At 31.6% G+C, this 25,675-nt stretch overlaps 2 protein-coding genes across 4 annotated transcripts; both read right to left on the bottom strand.

The window, feature by feature from the left end:
• Positions 1-539: 539 nt before the first annotated feature.
• LOC145323666 (uncharacterized) lies at positions 540-9,792 on the bottom strand. 3 transcript variants are annotated; one of them, XM_080166112.1, is made up of 6 exons: positions 9,640-9,792; positions 8,982-9,047; positions 3,286-3,329; positions 2,466-2,620; positions 1,564-1,606; positions 540-938 (listed from the first exon to the last, which is right to left on the bottom strand). In XM_080166112.1, the coding sequence occupies exons 1-6, from the start codon at positions 9,742-9,744 to the stop codon at positions 866-868; spliced, it is 486 nt and encodes a 161-aa protein (XP_080022238.1). In that variant the 5' UTR covers positions 9,745-9,792; the 3' UTR covers positions 540-865. The 3 variants fall into 3 exon arrangements, with proteins under 3 accessions (XP_080022238.1, XP_080022218.1, XP_080022229.1); XM_080166092.1 differs by having other exon boundaries at positions 8,982-9,062; positions 9,640-9,784; XM_080166103.1 differs by having other exon boundaries at positions 2,475-2,620; positions 8,982-9,062; positions 9,640-9,783.
• Positions 9,793-10,955: 1,163 nt separating this feature from the next.
• LOC145323675 (uncharacterized) lies at positions 10,956-24,545 on the bottom strand. The gene is made up of 6 exons (XM_080166123.1): positions 24,397-24,545; positions 24,245-24,297; positions 19,499-19,723; positions 18,895-19,114; positions 17,358-17,517; positions 10,956-11,638 (listed from the first exon to the last, which is right to left on the bottom strand). Exons 1-6 carry the CDS (start codon positions 24,399-24,401, stop codon positions 11,261-11,263), a joined length of 1,041 nt encoding a protein of 346 aa, XP_080022249.1. The 5' UTR covers positions 24,402-24,545; the 3' UTR covers positions 10,956-11,260.
• Positions 24,546-25,675: the final 1,130 nt, after the last annotated feature.

Raw genomic sequence — 25,675 nt, forward strand, 5'->3', positions numbered from 1 at the left:
TCAAACGCTTATGCGTTAAATTTTTTAGCTAGTTGCGTGTAACTTAAGGACTCTAAAATGGCTGAAATCGATATTTATAGTCTTTTAGAAGGCTTTGAATAAGTCCTGGTCAAATTTTAAAGTAGGAGAGTGTAGTTATAGTAGAAATGAATTAACCCCCTCCCTAAAATAATTGGGAATTGTCCCTTTCGTGGCAACACCCCTCAAGGGGCGATTCATCGTATTTTTAAAGTGGCTTTTGATAGGTTATTTTAGGTTAGGTTAGGTTATATTGGGTTAGGTGATTGCCCCACAGGGTTACGCAATTGGCCCCGCAGGGTTAGTGCCCCCCGCAGTGGCTAGAAATAGGAGAAAAGCTTTTGTGGAAAGAATTGCCCCTTAAGGAGCGTTGCCACGAAAGGGACTATACCCGAACAATTAGTTTGTTGCCAACAGAAACGTAAATAAAAAGTAAAAAGCCAAAATATTTTATTATTTCCGTATCCGTGAAAACTTTAGTTGAAGCAAGGCAATAAATATATATTAAATAAAAAGAAACATTTTTATATTTGCTTTATTATGAACAAAAGTAATAAACATATCAATAATTTAGTAAATCTGAGAAATTAAATCTATGAATATTTATTTATGATTACAATTATACAATAACATTTCATTTACATGTTTTGAAATTATAATATTCCTCCTCTTAATGTTACAATTATCAAAACATAAACAATTTTTATGATTAAAATATTTGCATTTTATGCTATTAAATTATTTTTTTTTTATATATAAATATATATACATTTTTTCTGTTATAGATATAATGTACAAATTAATGATGTTATTTTATTTTGATGCTAGATGTAATATGATTGGGTTCTTAACCGAGTCTAAGGCGCTGGAGATCCTTTTTGCCGATTCTCAGCCTGTTCAAACCAGCCCGCTTGCCAATTCTAAATGATAAATAATGGTAAATGGTAATATATTATGTATAATGTAAATCTATGTAGGACAGCAAAAGCAAGCAACAATATTTTAATTTCAACTACCGATATTCCTTAGTTATAGATTAGCTGCGCTCCAGAAAACTATATTCCCAAGGAAGAGGGAAAGTTATTCTGACAACAATTCTTAGTGAAAATTTTCCCACAAACCCTTTCCCTTATTTCTCCCCTTTTCCCCACTTCTCTTCAGTTACATCAAAAAACAGCAATAAAAAACAACAACAACAAAACGCCAACAAAATATTTAATTTTGGGCAATTTCAAATGGAATTAGTTGGCTGAATAGCTGCCCCTGCATAGTAAAATTACAAAAGCTATTTGTCAGGGATCTTAAAGGATAAGACAATAGACGTTAAGTTGATGTACACCCCAAATTACGATTAACTAATTACCCCTTCGGTGCTTTGAAATTATTGGTAGAAAAGTATGAACGCCTTGGGTTTGTACAACGAAAAAAAAATGTGTTTATAAGATTTGGGAACAAGTAAAATTTCACGTCCAATATCCCCTCCTTCTCTGCATATAAAGAAATAAACGAAGCTTCATCCAACTTTTAATTAATTTAATATCTTACCTTAGAGATCCAAGAGCAGATGACCTTGCAACTCTAATGTATCCTTAAAATAATCATGTTGTTAAAATATGTATCACAAAAATTGAATATTATGAATTTTTTTTCAAGACAAAACAAAAAGGTGATGAGAAAAGCATTTAAATTAAGTATGATTAATTTCCAACAATTATTATTATAGATTATATAAATATTCTACTCATAGTCAAAGGAGTAAAATAGGTAAAAAACAAGGATGACAACATCCAAAAGTAGTGAAGAAAAAATTTATAAAGAGCAATGTCATACAATAAACATTAAACTTGATAGAATAGGGAAATCTCTAAACCTTAAAAATCACGCAACATTTAAAATCATGAAAACTTAAAAATCTAGGCATCGATCACTTGATGGAAAAATGTAGAATATTAGCATATAATTAATCGCTGATAATTTCAGCCATCAATCCTGAATAGGAATAGAAAAAAAACCTAAAAATGTAGGAATCGATCTAGCATCCCATGTTATTGACAAATCTTAATAAAACTTGGTGAAAATATGTAGAATATAAAATTAATTAATCCTTGAAAACTTCATCCCTCTATCTTGAAAATACCGAAAACGTAAAATTCTAGGAATCGATCTAGCACCTCACATAACCGACATATGGACTAAACAATGTATATGATGGGCATATATAATGGGAATCTTCACTAAAATTTCAGCTGTCTATCTTTAATAGGAGCCGAGAAAATCACGTTTCCCCAAAACTAAGACAGACGGACACACGGACAGACGAACATTTTAAATTATAGAGTAGCTTTGCTACTAAAAAGATAAAATAATAGGGACGGTTTTCAATACAAGGGAAACTATTTAACAATGTTCGGTAAAAATGGGGGGAATGGACATTATAAATAATTTACTTTTAATACCATTCATTCCATCATTATAGTAGTTGTCCAGGTATGGGTCACCAGCGGACCTCTTCTTCAAGAGATACAGAGACATGATGTCCTTCAGCTCCTCCTCTCCCATCTCGTTGTCCTCCTCGCCCATATCAACGGCGTGCTCCTCTTCGCTAGAAAATATACAGGAGTAAATCATACTAATGTATTACTATTGAATAATTTGAAACCCATTCCATTCCATTTTCTTCCCTTTTCATTGTTTTCAGTTATTTTTATTCATAATAGGTTTGGTCGTTTTGGGAGGGGGGGGGGGGGGGGAGGGCAACACTTTGTAGAATTGACGACCTATTTTTCTGCCCCCCAAACATTATTTTAGATTTATTTCGCTTGTTGGCTATACCTCATTCCTGAGTTTAGGTTGATTGTGGTCCTTAATTGAAAGACTTTGTGGTTGTATTTTCAAACAAGGGCTAGTAAGTAAAGGAATTCCACTAAATGTAAAGTAATTTTCTCAAATTCAAATTTAGATATTTATTGGGACAAAACAACATATACATTTAATATTAATATTTCAAATTAGGCCTTTGTTAACTGCTAAATTGTCCCTTCCCTCCCTGCTCGTCATTTGTTTGAATGAACAAAAATGCATACTTGAAGAGGAATAAAAAGTTACAGCAATTTTGAGGTAAATCTTTTTTAAGGCTACTATATATAAAAAGCAAAAAAAATATGTAAATTTCTAGACCTAATAATCATGGGAGAAATGATGCAAGTATAATGACTTTGAGAGTATCTTGTTGGGTTGCAGAGGAATAGGGAATTATCTGAGGTGTACCTGGGTTGCAGCGGCTGGCATAAAGGATTTACTTCTGGATCGCATTCCTGGTGACATTCACAGTTCACAAGTTTTCAGAGATACAGGGGTTGGTAAATTTCAAATAATGTAAATCTTATTAATTTTATTTCGTTTTAGTTTTTTGCAGTTATGATTTCTTACATTATTGTTATATTTTATGGAGAAAAGTCACAAAACCTTTACATCATGATTTCCCCTTTCTCATGTGAATTATTTATCAATTTCTTCATACGGACGAGGATGCTGTCGATGACTATCAAACTCAAGTCCAACAACCCAGGATAACTAAGGAAAGCCAAATCTCTCCCATTCTGTCCAAACAACCGGGATATTAGGTAAAGTAACACAAAGCAACTCTTTGATTGAACGACATTGGTAAGTCCTGGTAAGTGTGTTGGTAAAGAGTTGCGCTTGTTTTTGGCCAAGGCATTCCCCCTAATCTAACTCTTAATGTAGTGCATCTGACGTGTGGCAGCAGCAGGACCGATTTGTAACGTCTTTAGTTATAACGTGGTGTTAAGCCTAGATTGGAACCTCCCCGACACGGATGCGCCAAGTGTTGAGCCACGTTCGCTGGTTAATATTATAACGTTTTAAATGTTTTTTTTTGCATCATTAAGACATTATTGCACAAAAAGATATTGTATCTCATAAAAATTACCTAACATGTATTTCTAAACCTTTTTTTATAGTTCTCAATGGACTTATTTCTACCTAATAATGATGTAAATATCTCTCTAATGTATAATCAATCTTAATACCTATGTATATACTATGTTGTATAATGATAATACATTCTGCAGTTTAGCAATACCAAATCAATATAAATTAACTAGGGTATAATAAAGAATGATTATATCAAAAGAAGCGTAGCTTTACTGGCTAAAGTTTTTAAGTTTCTTATTTCAGAGATGAGGGTAAAATACTAGAGGGAGAAGAGGTTAAATAACTGTATGTCCCCATCCCAAGGACTTTGTGCCGACTCTTAATTGGGTCTTTGAAAATCAACCAATAGTGTCAGGAATATTAACACAGCCAAGTAGCAGTAAACTATTTGCTAGCTGATGAAAAAGGTCCTTGGAAAGGGAGCCAGGTAGTTATCAGTATGTACATCTATACTATAGATCTATTTTTCAGATTGATTAATTTTCGCTATCAAAAGTCGATTTTATTTTACATCATAAGAGGCAAAGTTTTAATAAGATATAGTCACTACATGATGATTTATCCACCCATCGAGAAACAAATAAAACCTATATAGTAGCTTTGTATCAGAAAAAGTAGTAGTATGCAAATTGGTATGTGTATGTGTGAATACGTAGCTTTCAGTATACCTGGATTTCCATCAAAGTGGGTATATTCAAATATGAAAGATTTGGAATAGAGTGTTACAAAGCGAATCTACTCATAAAAGCAATAGTTATTTTAGTCTGTATGGCGTTTCTTCGCTTGCAAAAAAAATCAAAGAAATAATAACAACGACAAGATACATTTAAAATAAGAGAAAAGCATACTAACAAATGTATGGTCCAATAGAATCGAGAAAGAAAAGTAAGCCTAAAACGGGAATGGCAAACTTAAAAACATAAAGAATAAAACACAGTCGCATGAAAATTAATTTAGGTTGCATTATATCATTCAAAATAGAACAATGTCTGTCCGTCCACCTGTTTGTCAATCCGTCTGGATAAAACTTAAGATATTGCGTGTTTTAGTTTTTCTCCAAGGTTTTAGGCAATTTTCTTAGGGGATGAAAATGCTAACCCCCCCCCCCCCCTTAGGAGGAAGTTTCTAGAGGCTAGGGACAAAACAACGAGTACTTTTAATTTCCTGTCTTTATACGACTAATTCTTTTAGAAAATCAATTGAAGCATAATTCAAATAAACATTATTTTAACTATGGTCAGACTTGTAAAAGTGTTACGTAGTAAGATATAAGAAATGGTTATAGTAGAAGGAGGGATAATAGTAGAAAGGGTTTATTAGTATTCCATTCACAGTTAACTCACTGTAATGATTGATGGCAATGTCTTTGTAGGACAGAGAGAGAATGAGAGAGAGAGAGAAAGAGAAAGAGAGAGAGAGAGAGAGAGAGAGAGAGAGAGAGAGAGAGAGAGAGAGAGAGAGAGAGAGAGAGAGAGAGAGAGAGAGAGAGAGAGAGAGAGAGAGACAAAGAGAGAGAGAGACAGAGAGAGAAAGTAAGAGAGTGAAAGGAAGATAGACAGACATACAGTAATATCTTCATATTTTTAGAATATCTTTCTTATATCATATTCTGAACCATTTCTACACATTTGTTTCTAAAGCAAAAAATATAAAAACAAGGACAATTTAAACATTTTTCGGGAAAGCCAAATTGGTTAATGTAAATGTTTATGATATATTTACTGCAGCGCCTCTAGGCTTTGTATTATAAATAAAATATAATATGTCCATCGAATAACCAACAGACCACAATGCCATCGAAGGTGATTTGACTTTTGTGTCAGAACCTGAATTGGGACATAGTGCATTTCATTACCCTAGGTTAGGTAACTTCATTTCACTTTTCAATAAAATCTAAAATGCAGCCGTTTTTGCAGGAGGTACCATTTTCTGTGAAAATTTTAGAGGAAAATTAAACAGTTTTTAGTTAATTTCTACTTCTCTTTTCAACTGAAGAAAAAATCCTTTTGTGTATATACAGAATCATTGTTGTTACTTAATCTTATCAAAAAAAAAAATTTAAAAACTAACCCATAATAGCCGATTTTTCATTTTGTTCAATATGGGTAAAATAAAAATATTACCATCTCCAAAGGGTTAAAATCAAAATTTCAAAGCTCTAAAATGTTGTTCATCGAAAATAAATAGCAGTTTATAAGGACTTTTTGCATCCATCTTCTCATTTAACAGGAAAAAAACCCAAAAAAAGAATCTGTTTTTTTTTTCAGTGTTGACATAAAAAAAACATTTGATTAAAAATATAAATTATAATTTTTTAAAGAAGTGCTTAAAAGTAATACAGACTATTCAACTTTACCTCTGACATTTAATTAGATGTAAAAAAAATCTGTTTATTATAGCAGACAATAATGATAATTTGTTTACAAAATTTTCACCAAAGAATTACTGATAAACCAAGGACTTATTAGATAACATACTAAATGATCCTTTGTAAAAAGATTCTTTAAAAAATGTATTCTATAAGAAAATCATGTTTTCAAATGGACATTTAAAATTATAGAGTAGCTTTTAAAAAGTAGAATCTATTTAATCTTTAAAGAATTAAAATAAAGAATAAAAAAGTTTTTGAATTTATATTGACATATATATGACTAGCATGGCAGTATATAATTAGAAATATAGATTATTTTATAAATAGTTCTTGTTTAAACTCTCGAACTTGAAAAGTGTCGCTTAATTTAAACTATGTTATTCAAAAGTTGGATTCGGTAGAAAATGTGATGAAAGGTTTTATTCTACTAACCTTTCACTAACTGCCTTTACCTGGTCCCGGAATGATTTTAGAAATTTCCCCATCCCTTTGAATTAAAAGCTTCTAGATGCTAGTGGCGCATCCCCTAGTTTTACAAAATATGATTAAAAACAATGTTTTTCTGTCCGACTTAATCCCAAATAAACATAATTTAGAAATAGTCACAATTTTAATAATGGATGTAGAATATACATTGATACATGGATATTATGACAGGGGGAAATTGTCGTCAATTAAGCTTGCTAACACGAAACCCATGTATTGGTCAGTTTGTTCATCCAGAAAGAGGGGAGGATATAAATGTGGTAGAGGGGGAAATGTTAATTTAGCCTTATTAGAGAACATGAAAATCCAAATAATAATATATCCATTATTAGTAGCGAAGCTACTCTATAATTCCAATGTCCGTTTATCTTTTTTATATTTTTTAAAACTAGTTTACTTTAGCAATGTATATAGAATACATGTATATATTAACAAGGGAAAATTTGTTGCCAATTTAGCTAGCTAATATGTACCTCGTTTATTATAGTTTGTTCATCCAGGGGGTGGATTGGGGTATTGTAACTTTAGCTGGCCGTGAGAATTACTTTATTAGAGTACACGAAAATCTGGTGCAACATCTGCACATGGTAGAGAAAGGTACGAATCTTAGTCTAAACAAATTTTATAACTAAAGACAAAATAAAGACCTACTGCTGCTCTGTCAGGTATGTTACAATATAGTCTGCAATATTTTAGATCATAAGCATGCAGAAGGGGATGTATACAACCCCATGAAACAACATTTTATGAAGAACTGCATTTCCCTTTTATCACCCTTGAATACAGAGAGAAAGAGATAGAGAAACAAAGAGAGAGGGAGATTGGTTGAGAGAGATAGAGAGAGAGGGAGCATAAGAGAGCGTGAGTTAGAAAGACAATTTTACCTATAAAATAGACATTAAACATTCAATCTTGTCATTCTAATATACATACAGTACTAAGGTTTTTTGTCTGTATCCAAAATTCTCGGAAATCGCTGGTCCAACTTGGTTGCACTTTTATTTTGGTGTGGTTTTAGACTATTTTCAAGATCAATATCGCCCTAAAGTCAAAGGGTAAAACAACTCATGGATCTAAAGGGATAAGATAAAGGCCAATAAATTGATGTACATCCCCAATATTGAAACACAAAACTACCTTCTTTGGAGCTTAAGATTAGTGGTTGAAAAGTTTGAACAGTCAACTTAATAAACTAACCAATTAAAAAAAGTCCTCAAATTTGTAAAACCAACGAACAAGAAACATAATTGTAAAACTTTAAGGACTAGTGTAATAAACATTGGTATCTCTCACTCTGGGAACAGCTAGTCACTTGAAGCTACTCTTTAATTTGAAATGTCCGTTTCAAAACATGATTTTCTCATAGAATACAAATTTTTAAAGGAGCATTTAGTATGTTATCCAATAAGACCTTGGTTTATCAGTAATGCTCTGATGAGAATTTCCATAAGAAAATTTATTTTAATTGGCTGCTATACTAAATTGACTTTTTTTTACATCTATTTCAATATCAGAGGTAAAGACTGAATAGTCTGTATTACTTTTTAGCACTTTTAAAAAATAATTTTTTTTATAGTTTTTTATCAAATGCTTTTTTTATGTCAACACTGAAAAAATAGATTCTATTTTTGGTTTTTTCCCCTGCTAAATGAGAAGATGGATGCAAAAAGTCCTTATAAACTGCTATTTATTTTCGATGAACAACATTTTAGACCTTTGAAATTTTGATTTTAACCCTTTGGAGATGGTAATATTTTTATTTTACCCATATTGAACAAAATAAAAAATCGGCTATTATGGGTTAGTTTTTAAATTTTTTTTTAATAAGATTAAGTAACAACAATGATTCTGTATATACACAAAAGGATTTTTTCTTCAGTTGAAAATAGAAGTAGAAATTAACTAAAAACTGTCTAATTTTCCTCTAAAATTTTCACAGAAAATGGTACCTCCTGCAAAAACGGCTGCATTTTAGATTTTATTGAAAAGTGAAATGAAGTTACCTAACCTAGGGTAATGAAATGCACTATGTCCCAATTCAGGTTCTGACACAAAAGTCAAATCACCTTCGATGGCATTGTGAGACGATCAAAAAAGACTTAAAGAGTTGCCACGCTCCTATAAAATAACCATGATAATTAAAACTTGTGATTTCCTTGTCAAAAATGATTTCTTGTGGCTGGGAGAATTTTGGGGCCGCCTTCTGCTCTTCAAGTGCCTTCGATATGCGAAACTATACAACAAATTAGAACTAAAAAGTATATGATCACCACATATACAATTTAGGACTAACAACTAACAAATTAGGACTACCGTGATTACTATATAAATTATTATGAATTAAAGATAAATATAACAAGAACGACAACATCCATAATACCAGCCAGACAGACAAACAAACATCCACAAACATAGAGTGACTGCACAATAAATATTAAAGAAATATAATAACCGTTATATAATCAAAATAGCTTAATCTTTCGACTTGATTATTAAGATGTTGCCTGATCGTTTACGGACTCATCATTTTAAATCGTGATAATAAGATAATTACACAAAGTAAGAAAATTATATAAAAAAATGAACAACATATTTTAAATGGACGACATACCGACTAACTACGAATGATTATAGAGTTGCTACGCTTTCTAAATTAAACATAGCATACTTAAATTAAGATTCTCAAATATTATAGAAAATGATTGCTTGTATAAAGCATCGCAAATTTAATTGACCTTTGGAAATCGTTGAACCAATTTCTAATTTTGTAAAATTTCCTAATTTGATATACTTGTGATTTAATTATTTACCTTGTTAAGAGAAGAAATGTGCCTGTTTGATATGAAAGGAAATGTGAATGAGAAGGTGCTAGCGGTCAGTGCGGAGAGGATAATAAAAACACATCCTGAGTACATCGCACTCAAGCTGGAATGATCCAACAATTGGTTAATCCACAGTTTATATACAAACTTCTCCTTTCCCCTAAGGACATAGTCGTAGAGAAATTGCAATGAATTAATTGGTTAAGTGGTAGAAACGGATCTTTTTAGAATTTCACGGGGGAATTAATTACTTATATAGTTAGGATGAAATCCTTAATTGTCTAAATATTGTGAGATGTATCTTTTCTTGGACATTCATTTATTCATTACTAGGGCTGTTGTTTGTATTACAAAAGAGAAAGAGAGAGAAAGAGAGGGAGAGATAAAGAAAGAGAGAGAGAGAGGAAGAGAGAGAGAGAGAGAGAGAAATAGAGAGAGATAGAGGGATAGATAGATAGATAGATAGATAAATAGATAGATAGATAGATAGACAGATAGATAGATAGATAGATAGATAGATAGATAGATAGATAGATAGATAGATGGATTTATAGAGAGAGAGTCAGAACTAGATAATTTTGGTTGACAATCAAGTTTAGTGAAAGAGTAGCTTTGCTACTAAAAGTTAAAAAGGAACACTTAAACAATCTTTTGAGAGCATTAATTTGCCCAAAAAAGTATATCAATGTTCTTTTTATGCTTACTTATTTACGTTAAAAAATATGATTGACATTGTGTCATTCCAACAAAAAAAAACTAAGTACAACGTGTTATAACTTTTTTTTATTTATTTTGGAGATTACATTTTCATATTATCACAGAAATATATTTTATTATTACATTTTTGTACACAAGTAAAAACTCATATTGAACAGTTAGGGAGTTGAATCCATTTTTATAGAAGCAGAAATATAATCTATGATTATGGTTTGGACCCTCTAAAACTGTAATCTACCCTTCCACTTTCCCCTCTCTTGGTGAAGATATCTTCAACGCCGATACGATTTTTGAAATATAAGATTCCACTTTTGTCTCTCTTGTTGAAGATATCTTCACCAAGAGAGGCAAAAGTGGAATCTTAAATTTCAAAAATCGTATCGGCGTTGAAGATATCTTCACTAAGAGAGGGGAAAGTGGAATCTTACATTTCAAAAATCGTATCGGCGTTGAAGATATCTTCACCAAGAGAAGGGAAAGTAGAATCTTACATTTCAAAAATCGTATCGGCGTTGAAGATATCTTCACCAAGAGAGGGGAAAGTGGAAAGGTAGATTACAGTTTTAGAGGGTCCAAACCATAATCATAGATTATATTTCTGCTTCTATAAAAATTGATTCAACTCCCTAACTGTTGAAGTAGAAATCAAATTGGTGTAAGAACAATATTAGAAATTATTAAAAGAATAAATATAATATCAGGAAGGAATTAAAATATTATAAATTTTATATTCCTGTGATGCTTACAGCCGGATAAATGCAGATAATTTAGAATAATTTTATATAATTAAAATGGTTAAATAATTAAAAGGCCATTATGATGATTTTTAAGAAAAATATTACTTTATATTATTTCTTAAATTTTAAATAATATGGCCATATTTAAGGATTCATTACTCCTGCTTTAATCCTGTATCAATACCATCATTGATCTCATTGAAGGAAGGATCTTCACTGGGAAGAACATTGTCATCATCGATGGGGCTCTCGCTGGCAGTCTCGCTTTCAGCTTCATTGACAACCTCATAATCAGTTCCGTAATCAGCATCGTTGAAAAGAGCTGTGACATCAGCCTCAGTGACACCTTCAGCATCAACATAATAATCATCAGCCACAGTTTCAACAGATGGAAGTGCGGGAAGATTGTTGTTATTGTTGTTGTCATTAATCATTTGAGTGAATGTGGTCTGCACAAAGAATGTGTTTCCATTATCATCTTTGTCAGCAAATGTTGTTGTGTTAACGGCCACTCTTGTTCCGTCATCAAGGATCTGAACATTAAAATAAAATTAATTAAAAATTCATTATTTCGAAGACAAATATTAAATGGGTGATTTGGGAGGTTTTTAGTAAACATTAAACTGAAATTACAAAACTTAAAATACTCCTACTTTTGAAAAGTTTAAACGTGTAAAGTCAAGGTACTATTTTTTATTATAAAAGCATGCATTATACAGAAATACAGGCAATTTTACAGAGTGGGGAAAGCAGATGTCAAAGAATACGACTTGTGTCTTAAAAATAAAAATACACCCCTGTAAATTTTAAGTATTTAAAAAAACATGTCATTTTGTATGCAAAAAAGAGGAATATTACGTAAAAAAGTATTCGCAAAATTCTAATTTAAAGTTTCATGTTTAAAATATGAAAAATCTGAAGACATAACATCAAAGAAAAATTTTATAGGACTCGTTAGGATTTAAATTTTGTTCACAAAATGTTTTTACATCATGGTTTTATTTCTTTTGGATTTACAAAGTTTTTAATAGTTTGTTAATGGATGATTTACATAAGTCTTTAATTTTTCTCTTAAAACTAATATTATCCAAAAAAAGACAAACAAAAATAAATGACAGGACAGTTATAGATTTAAATATTAATTTGAAATTATTTCTTGCAATTATACACCAAAAATGTTTATTTTGCTATTTTCAAAAACTCAATATCAAAAGGAAACAACTTAAGTAATTTATTAAGTTTTAATAACAAAATAGGCTTTGATAAATGAAATCATTACTCCATTTAATTTATTGCTTCCTTTCATTTTTTTATTTTTTATGTTTTCCAAGAGAAAAGAAATCAATAGGTGTTAAAATTATATAACACTATGAATCAACAGAATTTTTAAAAAAAATATCAAAATAAAAACAAATAAAAAATTTTATCAATTGAAAGCGTCTAAAAAATCAGCCATGTGACGTCATAAAAATGAGGGATTATCCATCTCTTTTTTAGGGGTTTTCTTTCTCACTTCTCCTCTCCCTAATTTTTATGACGTCACATGGCTGATTTTTGAGACACTTTGTCCCACTACCAATTAAACAGCAGTCTTTAAATACAAATTAGTTGCTCCTGCAATAAATTAAGGTTTTGTTTGATTACAGTATCAAAATCTTCAAGTATAACAGAAATTTTTAAAAGATGATGAGTGGATGCTAGAATTGGTCTTCCGTTGCAAAGATGATTGTGCATTCAATTAATTAGAAAAAAAAACTAAAGCACGGGCAAAATCCCACATTTTGAAGGAAAAACAAAAAAATCCTCCTCTACTAACTTTATTTATAAAAGATAAAGATTGTTTCACCTGTAGGTATGATAAGGTTTGGAAGTTGGATTAGGGTAGCCATAAAGTTTTAAAGGTGTTATTTAGAGAGCTTGAGGTGGGGGGGGGGGGGGGGGAGATTTATTGAACCATAAATTGAAATATACAGGATAGTGCAAAAACAAGAAGTAAAGTAGACAAGGTGCAAACATGATGATTCAAAATAATTAAGGCATAACCAGTAAACATCAATTACTACAAAAATGTACAGAAATTAGTGATTTGGATTATATCCAATTAAAAAACAATAATTTGATTCTAATCAACATTTCCTCCTTTTTTAAAAATATTTTCTTTCCCCCAAGTTAGTTAAAAGTTTAAGAAACTCTAACACAGGTAAATGAACTATTATTTGAAAAGAAAATCACTCATATGTCAAAATAAATATAATTTTGCATCAATTATAAACCTTAGAACACGTGTATAAAGAATATAAAAGAGAGATATTGTACTTAACAAGAAAACAACATATTCTGAATTTTCGATCGCATAGCAATCAAAAAGAAAAAAAACATTAGCAAACAAGAATCTATCTTATTGAAATTTTAAAATTGTGGACGAGAAATTGATGTAAATACATCAACAATGATGATACACAAATTACTCCTTCTGCAGATTACAATTAATGGTTGAAAAGTTTGGACACTCAACTTAATTAATAAACCAATCCAACTTCAATAAAAGCTCTTTTAAGTTGTTAAGCCAGAAAATGAGAAAACGTTATTATCAAACGTTGGGGACTAGTATAATTAACAGCCCAAAAATGATAACATACCAACTGATCATTTGGAACTTGTAAGGTAGCTTTTCTACCCCAAAAAAGTAAAAATAATAGGTATGAAAAACAACATCCAGAAATGTTAATGAAGCATCAGATAGGGGCCAAAGCTACATTGTGTACCAGGGCTCGGCATCCGCTCTTACGCCGCAAATTTAACCTCCGTTTGGGTTTCTGATAAAAGGTACTTTGCTATTTATAATCAGGTTAGACCCAACTCATTTCTAAAATCCCAAAATGTCGAATTTTATTCAGCCTACATTTTGATAACACGTTACTGCCGAGCCCTTAGATAGACAAACACAAAAATCTACATTGATGACAGCCAACAAAATTATTACAATCACTGGATGTGAAGCCATAGTTTTTTTAGCCAGAATCAAGCCAACTTATTTACACCAAGTGTCTGCCAATTTTTATGGGTCAAGCTACTCTACAAGTTTTATTAGATAGTGTACAGACTTGTTATTGACCTTTTTGGTAAATACCCGAAAAAATGGGCCATAAAATCAATAGGTTTTTTTTTGGTAAAAGACAGTTTGCTAAAAGAATCACCACCAATATGGCGAGCGGAAGGGGTTGAAGGGGAGTACAACGGTTCTATGAAACGGAATTTTAGGAAGAACTACCTTCCTTATTTTTTTGTCACTGCCCTGGTGAATCGATGGCGTGCATGCTACTTTCAATAGAATCGTTCTGCAATGGAAATAAAACTGTACAGACTTATTTCCCTACAGAAAAGTGGGGGGAGATACAGGAAAAGATTAGCAGGTTGTAAAATTACAGAAGAAATAATCTTATATTGATATAAACCACACACCATACTTTAAATGAAACAGGATTTTTAATTTTCCGAAATTAACCCGCGGCTGTGGCAGAACATGTATCTCACATTATAAGTTAGGAGTTATAAGAAAAATGCTTAGGCTCAAAACAGGCGCAAATCATTACCATGCGCAGGATTTTAAGTTTAAGGTTGTTAAATCAAAGGGTTAATTGCCATTTTTTTTGAGTTATTGCTCTTATCGGACAAAAAGTTTTTAATTGAGAAATCTTAGGACATAATTTACTAAGTAAGGTTTCTAAAACTTCTTAGGGAAAATCTATGAAAATAAGAAAAGAAAAGAGATAATGTCATATATTTTTTGACAATCAAATTTTAACCTAGATCTGAAGCATTCTCACCAGAAATGTAATAGGTCAAAAAATAAATTGTCTTGATTCTATTAAAGACGACTGTGATCAGGAAAGTGAGTATTTTCCACTTGCCAATCCTCCTGTCAATTCAAACCATTCACAATAATTTACTAACAGATGAAATATAAAACACATCAGAGATTGTATATTTGGATTTTAATTTGTCTTTTTATTTTAAGATAAATTTTAATTTTGACCATTCCTTTTCGGTCTAAAGCTATGTGTCTGTCTGTATGTCTTTATATTTGTTTGTTTGTATATTTCTCTCTATTTCTATCTCCTTCTAAATGTCTGTCTTTCAAATTTCATCCTTAATTTCTATCTTTCTAGTTTATATAAGCTAACTGTCTCCTTTTGTAGATTAAAATTTTTTGTTTAAGAAGTGCCAACCAATCAAGATTTTACAAAAGTACTTGAAGGTTGTAAGCCAATGAATGAGAGAACGTGTTTATAATACTTTGGACACCAGTACATTTTACATACCAATGCCTCCTCCCTTCCTGATAGAATAGTAACTCCAGGAATGAAAGATGTATAAAATTGTTGCACAGATATTGACATACAACAGGAAGCTGCCAATTTTTTTATTTAATAAAAATATTTTTATTCATATCTTTACTTTTAATAATGCTTTTTTGTCTTTTATCTATGTTTTGTGTAAGCTAATCTATGTGACTAGGGCAAATCCTTCTGACGTAATTGAGTTTTTGTAATTATTCTACATTAACAAGTAATAAAACATAAGACCATAAGCTTCGTTTTTTTTAAATACAAAAAAAAACTAATTATGTATATTATGTGTCAGAAAAAGAAAATTCCAAATAATAAATAAGGAAAAGTTAGTAAAGGATGTCATGTATTAGGTAGAATAGTATATATTTATGGTAATAGGATTATGACTTTTGCCGTTTTTTCCTCCTTATTTAAAGAAATTATTTTCTCTTTAGTGAATTCTGGAAAAAAGTTGTAAAAAAGGGACAAATCTATGGAAAAGTGTATATTTTTACTGTATGTCCAAGAAATCAACCAATTTTTAATTGTAATCCTAAAAGGTGTATTTTCTTGATAAAATAAATGTATAAGTATAGATGTATAATCCAGACAACTACATGGTGGAAAACTTTCTTGTCTGCACGCATATTACTTCTTGTTCTTTTGAAAGTACTCGCCGACGCTATTAGCTGATTTCAAAGGCACATTACAAAAACGAGACAAGGTCCCCGCCTTGTGGGGAGAGGTATATAAAAGCTCATGTCCCCTCTATTCTTTTACTTTAATATTGATGATAGAAATATGTCACTCTTTCTTGGTCGTGATAGAAAATAAAATATAAAACAGAAATGACCTAAAATTATTTTCTATTTCCATATTTATCTAATATTAGAAATGAATATTCCTTGTCAGACACATAGCTACGACATAGCGCCAAATCTTGGCACCTAAAATCTTTTTCACAATTGCCAAAGCCAACGAAGCATTACAGGAGTGTGGCTTTCACAAAAAGAGTAATGTCATGTAGAATTGATGCTTAAATTGTCGTTACTCATTTCGATTTAAAAAAAAAATATACAAGGACGCAGTGGTTACTAACATTAAAAGTGACAATACACAAATGTATCTACTACTACTAGAAATGTAAAATAGATATAAAATACATAAAATATGAGTCTAAAACTTTGTGTTTGTGAAAAATAGAATGACTCAACTGTATAATGAGCAGCAGTTAAAATAAAATAAAAAGTAGTTGTAATGATGTTTAATTAATTAAAATTAAAATCTAGATGAGGTGTTAGAATTTTTAGCAATTAAACTTTATGCTTCTTTATTTGTTGTGATAATAGGTATTTATTAAGACTTCATTTTGGCTTAACGAATATTAAGATTCAATTTAATAGTTTATATAGTTTTTATAGAATTTTTAAAAGATTTTCTTATTAAACAATAAAAAATCCTGGAAATTTCACAGAACTGTTCAACCAAGCTCAGAAAGAAACTTTGACTTTTAAATTATCTTTTGTTAGAAAATCTCAAATCAATCTGGACCGACAAACAGACCTTTTAAGACAGACCGTTGACAGTAGCGGGACATGATATGTTATAAGTAGAAAACTTATGTGTCATATACAAACAAAGGTTAAATAACTTCTTTTGTGATATTGCAAGTAAAATCTGAAAATAACCAGTTAATTTAAATATTCTCCGTGTCATTGTATGAATTTAAAAAGTTTTAGTAGCAAGGATACTGTATAAAATTATCATGTGTTTGTCTGTCTGTCTGTTTCGTACTATGTACTATAAGCTAAGAACATACTCATACAATCACAACTTTGAAATATTAAGTTTAACATTGACGTTGTGTTGTGTTTTACAATAGACATTTGCTATTAGATAAACATGAGCAATGTCCGCTTACCTTAACTTCATAGGTAGAGTTGTTAACATCCAGCTCAGTGTCCTGGACATTGGGGCGCCTGGGAATCAAACCACCGATGCCGGGGAAGCCCTGGAAACCGTTTCCACCGTGGATTTCATCATTGATATTGTCAATCTCGCCCTGCAGTTCATTGAAGATTCTAAAAACATAAAATCTTAAAACAGAAGAATCGTTTTGTCCCTAAAATATTTTCAACCCGGCTGTTTTCATAGATAACATTTTAGTTTTATACAAATCGTCCAATTTAAATAGAAAAAAGTTGATTGTATTAATCTCTTTTTTTTGTCTAGAGTCGAGCGGTAATTTTTCAATTTCTAATCACTGGACAACTTATATAGATACCATACGAAATATACGTTTAGTGTCGGCTAAAAATCATAAATATTGTTAATTATAAATGTTTTATTGGTCATACAATCTTTTTAGTAATATGAATCATTTCAGTTGGATAACAATTTCTGAAGCACTAAAAGATTGAAACTTAAAACACAAAATTTGAAAATAGAAAAGTGTTTACTTTTCCTACAAGAGTGAGTCGATGTTATAAGCAGGGCTCGGCAGTCGCGCGTAAACCGCCAATTTAAATATATCTAGTGTTTAAAAAAAAAATGTTGTGAACCGGGAGATTGCCATAGATTAGATAAAGATTTAGATATCCAGTTATTTTAGATTTTCAAATCTTTAGTTGTAGCATAAAGTTGTATGTCGCGCGGCTGCCGAGCCTTGATAACAAGTGAGGATAAAATTTCTTCCGAAGCAAAGTTCTATTTAAAGTTAGTTAATCTCATTTGATTTTATGTGCATTCTTTGTAAAGAATGACAATAAACGCGAACTTTACTCATCCTATTTGTTCGGATCATTTATTCCAGCTAATATGCTTCTAGTCTGGTATAGTTGTAGTAGTGTGGAGGAGAGATAGAAAGATAGAGAGCATGTACTTACATTTTATTTGAGATAAATTTCCTTTTGATGTTTCATATTTATACTATGTAGCTGCTTCGCCCCTGGACTATAGTGGACACTGGGGAAAGTATAGTATAAAGTAGTAAGTTTGTTTTTGATAGAAGAGAAATATCTCGGAAAAAGCTAGTCCGAATTAAATGTACTTTTAGAAAAGCGTTATAAATGTCATGGTGGTGGTTTTAGTCTCATGACCTCAGTTTTTCCCCAATAAGCCTATAGTTATTAACAACCCAAAGCTTTAAAAATGTTACCATATATGTATATTTACTAGCGGCTGCGCCCCAAGCATCAAGTGGCTCTGCATTCAAAGGGTCTGAAAATAGCCTAAAACATCTTAACCTAATATGGGCTAAAATCATCCCTGAACCTAGGCGAAGCTTCCATAATGAGGAGAACTCAATCGGTTTAGTAATTTACGAAATCTTATGCTTCAGACAAAAAAAACTTATAACAGGATATGGACGATTTTGTGGTAAGATAAATGAATGTCCTACGGAAAAACTCTAGTTATAGAATAACTACACAACTAGAACATGTGAAAAATATCCTTACCCGAACATAGCGCAGAGAAGTCCACAGCCAGTAGGCCTCTGAGCAGGTGTATTATCAACCGGCTCAATAAACTCAACTTCGTCATCCCCCACAACATCTGTGTTGACATCACCCCTGGGTAGATTAGGCAGAATACTATCAAAGATGTCGCCAACAAGGTCAAAGGGGTTCTGGGCGGCCTGAGGGGGAACTCTAGGACGTCCACTTCCACCAAGGAAACCTTAAGAGATAAAAATTTCTCTGATTATCACAGGAATAACCCGACTAATTAATAACCCAATCAATAACCAACATTATCAAGAAGTCTAAATAAAAAGTCTGTATGAATATTAAATATATCCCATAATTATTTAAATACAAGATACAGACAGAGTTATGTTTTATAACCTGATTTTAGATATTCTACGCGTAGAATATTGTGCCTAATCGTTCTAAAAATCATTTTTAGATAAGTCAGATAAATACGAAAAATTGTTGTCAAAACAGCTAAAAATCAACACGGTTTTAAATGGATCTACTTACTTTCTGGTAATGGTTCTGGAGTACCGAAATGTTATAGGAATCATCATGCCAAGTTCAATCAATTATAAATTAAACACCTTACCTGAGAATGGGAAACCATTATCCTGAGCTCCGCCTCCAAATCCGGGGAAACCGCCGCCGAAACCGCCGAAACCACCGAATCCGCCGCCATTGTCGCCACGATTGTTACCGCCAAGGCCGGGCAGACGCAGGACAACTACAACAGGGTCCTTCTCGCCGTCCAAAGGTTCGCCGTCGTTGGTGTTAATGGCGGGGACAAGCTCTACTTCATCCTCAGAGGCAAGCTCTAAAAACAATATTTGGATTTTAGGATAAATAGTAAGCGAATAAAAGGGAGTAAATCTTTTTGTTTCCACAAAATTGTTTATTTTTAGAGTGCTTTTGCAACTTTATGGTTTAAAGCCGCTAGTAAAAAATGTTTGGCTATTGTCAGTTTCGTGACATCGCCTCTTAAAAGGGCGTTCGTCGTATTTTCACAATAGCTTTTCTCCTATTTCTAGGACCTGCAGGGTGCTCTAACCCTGCGGGGCATTCATTTACATTTACCTTACCTAACATAACCTATCAAAAGCTACTGTGAAAACAGGACGAATCACCGACAATACCAAAATGTTTATTACCTTTTAAACCCACTTTTCTATGACCATTAAAAAATAAAGTTTACCACGAGTTTACTTTAAAATTTAAATATTTTCTTTGAAGGAATATAAACAAATAGGTTTTCTCAAAAATGTTTGTTTGAGAACTATTACATTGTAAAATGATACTTAATTGTTTTGTTTTATTTGTTTTATGAATCAGCCATTTCTAACAGCGCTGCTACTATATGATTTTGGTATATCCGTATTGCAGTCCATTCGACCTTCACTAAATATTCGTTGATAAAAACTAATCACCAAAGAATTCTAAGAATTGAGACCATGCTTTAGAAAATATCAAATGAATTGCCTTATGAAAATGGCATTTTCAGCGACATATTGACACTGCCTAGAAAACTTTCTTCTAATCATACTTACAATACTTTAGTGGTTTCTACAATCAAAATGTTATAAGCTTATTACAATAGCGTTACTTATGGACATAGTTGTCCTTGTTATTTGATGAATAAACAGAAAGGTATTACGAAACAAGGAAACAAAAAAAGTCTGGTGATGTAAGAATTGAAATTAGCATGCTAACAAATAATATAATATATTTCATTTCTGACACTCAATTAATTTGCTTTGTACTTTAATAGCTTTTTGATTTAAGTCATCAATGGGCTATATTTAAACAAGGACCTAAACGGATAAGACAATGGCCAATTAATTGATGAACATCCCCAATGATTATACACCAAATTACCCCTTCTGTATATCAAAATTAGTGGTTGAAACGTTTAGACACTCTACTTTATGAGCCAACCAATCAAAATTCAGTAAAAGTCCCAAAGATGATGAGTCAACGAATAGAAAAACGTTATCATAAAACTTTAGGGTACTTATATTTAAAGCTTTTTGGTAAAAGTCATTGGTGTGGTATATTTTCATCTAGTTGCAAAAAGTTTTTTTTGTGATATACCAAGTTTTACAAGGAGGTACTTTATAGCCCTAAAGTTATCTCTGATAAAATCAAGAACTTTCTAGTTATAACATACATGAAAATAATATTTTTTTTGTTTGTGATTTACCAAAAAAAAAATCTTCTTTAAAGTTGAATCACCCTTTTCATTTTGTTTGTAATTCACAAATTTTAAGAGTAGGTACTTTATAGCCTTTACGTTTTCTCTTTTAAAACCAAGATCTTTCTAGTTATAACATACATGAAAATAAAATTATTTTTGGTTTGTTGTAATTTACAGTTTTATATATTTCGGTTGATGGCCAATTGTTTAGGACTAACTAAATTTGGCCACGCCTTATTTTTTCAAAAGATAGCCATCTAAATCTAAGTTTGGTTCAACTGATAATTATATCATGCTTGTTTAATGTTTACTATTCCTTAGAAAAATTGTAGATTATTGAATATATAATATACATTTCTTGTATGGTTCAATATACTGTTTTCATCGGTAGACCATTGCATTTTTTTACTGTTTGAAACCACTTCAACTCCAATAAAAAAAACATGTTCTATAGACTTACTTACTATAACTAAAAGCATGAATAAAAATACTGTAATGTATTTATATTGATATGTGGGGTGTATAATTTTTGGCAATATATGTTTTTGTAGCCTGTATATAAAGGATATACAAGGAAACAAATTTCCGGTGCAGCAATGGAAGGCTGTGGTCGCATCTTTACATACAACAAACATGTCTGGATAAAATATTAACCTTTTTTTCATTAAAAAAAAAACAAAAAACAAAGAAGTAGCAAAAATATTTTTCATGCCTTATATTACTATGCAGTAATTGGATGTCTAACCGCCAAAATAGTAGGATGTAGGTCTGTATATCTAAGTGAAATTTTGTGGTTCTTCACTTTTGCATATTCAATTTTATTTTTATTTTTAGTTTGTGTAGGAGAGTAATTTCTAGTCGTTCTATGGGGTTTATATGTCTGAACACGAAGGGACAGTAATCTTTATTTCATTTAGAAAAGGCATCTGTTTTCAAGAAAACTAATCTTGAACCTAAATTATAGCGGATGTGTAATAACTGTCGCTTTCTAAAAGTCCCCAGCAACAGACAAATGCAAACCTAAACAGACATCCCACCTATAACACTATTATTGTGTAAAACTTGGCTTGAATTGTTACTAACCAAATGAAAATTTATGAACCAATCCGTTTTATAAACCTCGGGAATCATCTTGATTTAGATTTTTTCTGCTAGTTTTTATATAAACCAAACTATTATTGTTAATCTAAATGGTTTTATTTTGTTAAAATAAAAATGATTTTTATAATAAAATAATTGTGCACATAAAAATTTATTTATTTAATGTAGATTAACTGATACTATGACTCATAAGTAACAAAATTTTAATCTGCATAAATATAGAAAGTGTTTAAAGTGAGTAATACAGTAAACAAACAGATGAATTCAGCAAAATCCCTTTAATTAACTACTGTACCATTAGTAACCCTCCCACCTATCACTTTATGTCGATATGCATTTTTTTTGTCGCTCTTAGGACATTATTTAAAAGTGGTTATAGATGACATAGCATCAAAATTTGACATAAAAATTAAATGATGACTTATTTTTTGAAATTCAAAAAGGCAGCGCGGTCCACAAATCAAATTATAGGGATATTGGCAGATATTCATATTATGTGAAATATTCAGCGAAGCAGAAATCCTGTCAACTGCAAAGATTGTTTAACAAAGTTGGATTATTTATTATTACTCTGTGACTAACATTTCAAATTTATGCCCTTCCTATATTTCTTAACATTAATAAGCAAAAATAATTTTGAAAAAAATTAGTGATACTAATCTTTCCTCAAAAATGACAAAATTTTAAGTAATTATATCTACTTGAAGCCTAAGACACTAGTATTTTGGGTAAGGCACGAAAATCGATATATTATTACTTGGATGTTGCTTAAAATTTTCATGTACTCTAATAAAGTTATGCTTGCAGCTGGCTAAAATAACGATACTCTCCATCCACCCAACTGACCAATAAAATTAGCAAGCTACATTGACGACAAATTTTCCCCTGTCAATCTATAATACAAAGTAGAACGATGTCTGTCTGTCCGTCTGTCTGTCTGTCCGTCTGTCTGTCTGTCCCTTAAGATCTAGGTAACCACTGAACCGATCGGATTCTACTCTTCAGGGTATATACCTATTGGTCCTGTGGTGGTTTTAAGCTATTTTCTTGGGGGGTGGGACACCCCCAACCCCCCCAAAAACCAAAAAATCTCCCCCCACATTTTTTTTTTTTTTTTTTTTTTTAACGAATTTCGCCTTAATTTTTTTTTATCACCTCTTGGGGCAAAGCCCCTAGAGGCTAGGGGCGAAGCCGCTAGTATATCTATAATACAAAGTAGAATAATGTCTGTCCGTCTCTCTGTCCGTCTGTCCGTCCTTTAAGATCTCGGTAACCACTGAACCGATTGGATTTTACTCTTCAGGGAATATACCTACTGGTCCTGTGGTGGTTTTAGGCTATTTTCTTGGGGGGTGGGACACCCCCAACCCCCCCAAAAACAAAAAAACCCCCCCCCCATTTTTATTTGCTGAAGATTTCCTTGGTCCTTTTACGAATTTCGCCGCTAAAAAAAATTTTTATCACCTCTTGGGTCAAAGCCCCTAGAGGCTAGGGGCGAAGCCGCTAGTCTATGTATATTGTATATTCTATATCCAATGGTACGTAGTGCATACTCTAATGATATAGTAGTTGTGCTACCAATAAAATAAAATCAATTTGCTTTTTTAAAATTTTGAAATGATCCGTACAATTATGTCAATCAATCATCTGAGATAACAAGAATAATTAAATTCAAATAATGCCAAAAAAAAAGATTTTCTCTCTTTAATACTTTTAAATGACTAATTAAGTCATACAACGCTTTTGATTTTATGCATGTCTAACACGCATTTTAAATCTTATTTTAGTAAAACTTATAAAGTAAAACTAGTTGTAAAATCTTGTTTTTCTGCAAATATGGTTATCATTTAATAGAATTGAGAAGGCTTGAATAAAACAGGGTAAATTTTGTACTGGAGAAGCCTACTCTTTTTTATTTGCATGGTCTAGCACTATAACGTCACATTTTTTAGTATTTATCTACGTTACATAGATTAAACGGCTTACGGACATTTAAAACTATAGCGTAGCTTTAAAATATGCATAGTAACAAACAAATATTACCTTGAGGCCTGCTATATGTAACTGCAACCAATACGCTTAACACCAAAAATTTTCTAAAGCAAAAAATATCTTTTAACTTAAGTAATTATTGATAAAGATAAAGTTTGATGAAGCAACATCTTTTAATAAATTAAAGATAATAGAAATCCTACCTCATTTTTGCTATAAAAGTTTAAAATTTATTGTGTTTCAGTAACTTAATTGACCAGAGATCTAACACTGAACCACTTTCTGACTACGAGCGCTTTAAGTGTTTACCCCCAAACTTATATTTATTACATAAAGGCAAGCTGCAGCCTTCCCCTACTACTCCGTATCCTTTCTGTTCTCCCTTGCGGTGTGGTGCGTCTAGCCGCGTCGCTCTAGTCCTTATTTAATCGTTTCAGTCCAACCTGGGTTTTCCGGAACTTTCTCAGCTGCCTAATAAAAGAGTATGTGTGCAGTAGCCTGTACCAAAAAAGGATAAAAATTAACATTAGTTTATTCACTCCTACATAGTTACCATTTTTAAATTTAGGCAGGGATCTAAAGAGATAAGACAATGGCCAATAAATTGACGTACACAAAATTACCCCTTATTGAGATTAAAAAGTAGTTGAAACGTTTGGACAATCAACTCAAGTTAAAATATAAACTTAAGCTAACAAATAAGAAAATTGGGGTATAGTCCTTTCCACGACATCCCTCCATAAGGAGCGATTCTTCGTATTTTTCACAGTAGCTTTTCTCCTATTTCTAGCCCCTGCGGGGGGCTCTAACCCTGCGGGGCCAATTACCTAACCCTGTGGGGCAATCACCTAACACAATATAACCTAACCTAACCTAAAATAACCTATAAAAAGCCATTTTAAAAATACGAAGAATCGCTTCTTATGGAGGGATGTCGTGGAAAGAACTATACCCGAAAATTATTTAAAAACTTTTGGGCCTAGTGTATTAAAAGTCCAACTTCTTCTCATCCCTGAAATTAGGGAACATTTAGCTGGTTAATAATGGAGTAGGATAATGAAAATTAAAGGATTATATCATTACTAAAAAACTTATTTCTTAATAATTCAAGCATATAGAAATTTGAAAAAAATTGTCCTCCCCTATTTTCATCACTTTAAGGTTATTTATTTTTTTATGTTAAAACTTATTTTTGTGCCAATCTAATGTGTAGTTGGATCAAATTTAATTGGCTTATCCCACTTCCCAATTCTTTTAAATTCATAAGATGACAGTAGTTCGAAATCTCGGATTTTTAAAAACTTGTTTTGTTCCCCCCCTTATTTTTGTGCATTAACTGGTGTTTATACAAATGCGCCAATTTCAAATCCCCTACCTAAAACTTTTTTATAATATTTTTTATTAAAACTCAAATTAAAAAAGTAGAAAGGCGGTTGACTTATCCCCCTCCTACTTTAATAATACCTAAAGGCTTCTAGGGGG

This window comes from Acartia tonsa, chromosome 1, assembly GCF_053477335.1.
Source record: "Acartia tonsa isolate MP-2025a chromosome 1, ASM5347733v1, whole genome shotgun sequence".
In the NCBI taxonomy this organism is placed as follows: Eukaryota; Metazoa; Arthropoda; class Copepoda; order Calanoida; family Acartiidae; genus Acartia; species Acartia tonsa.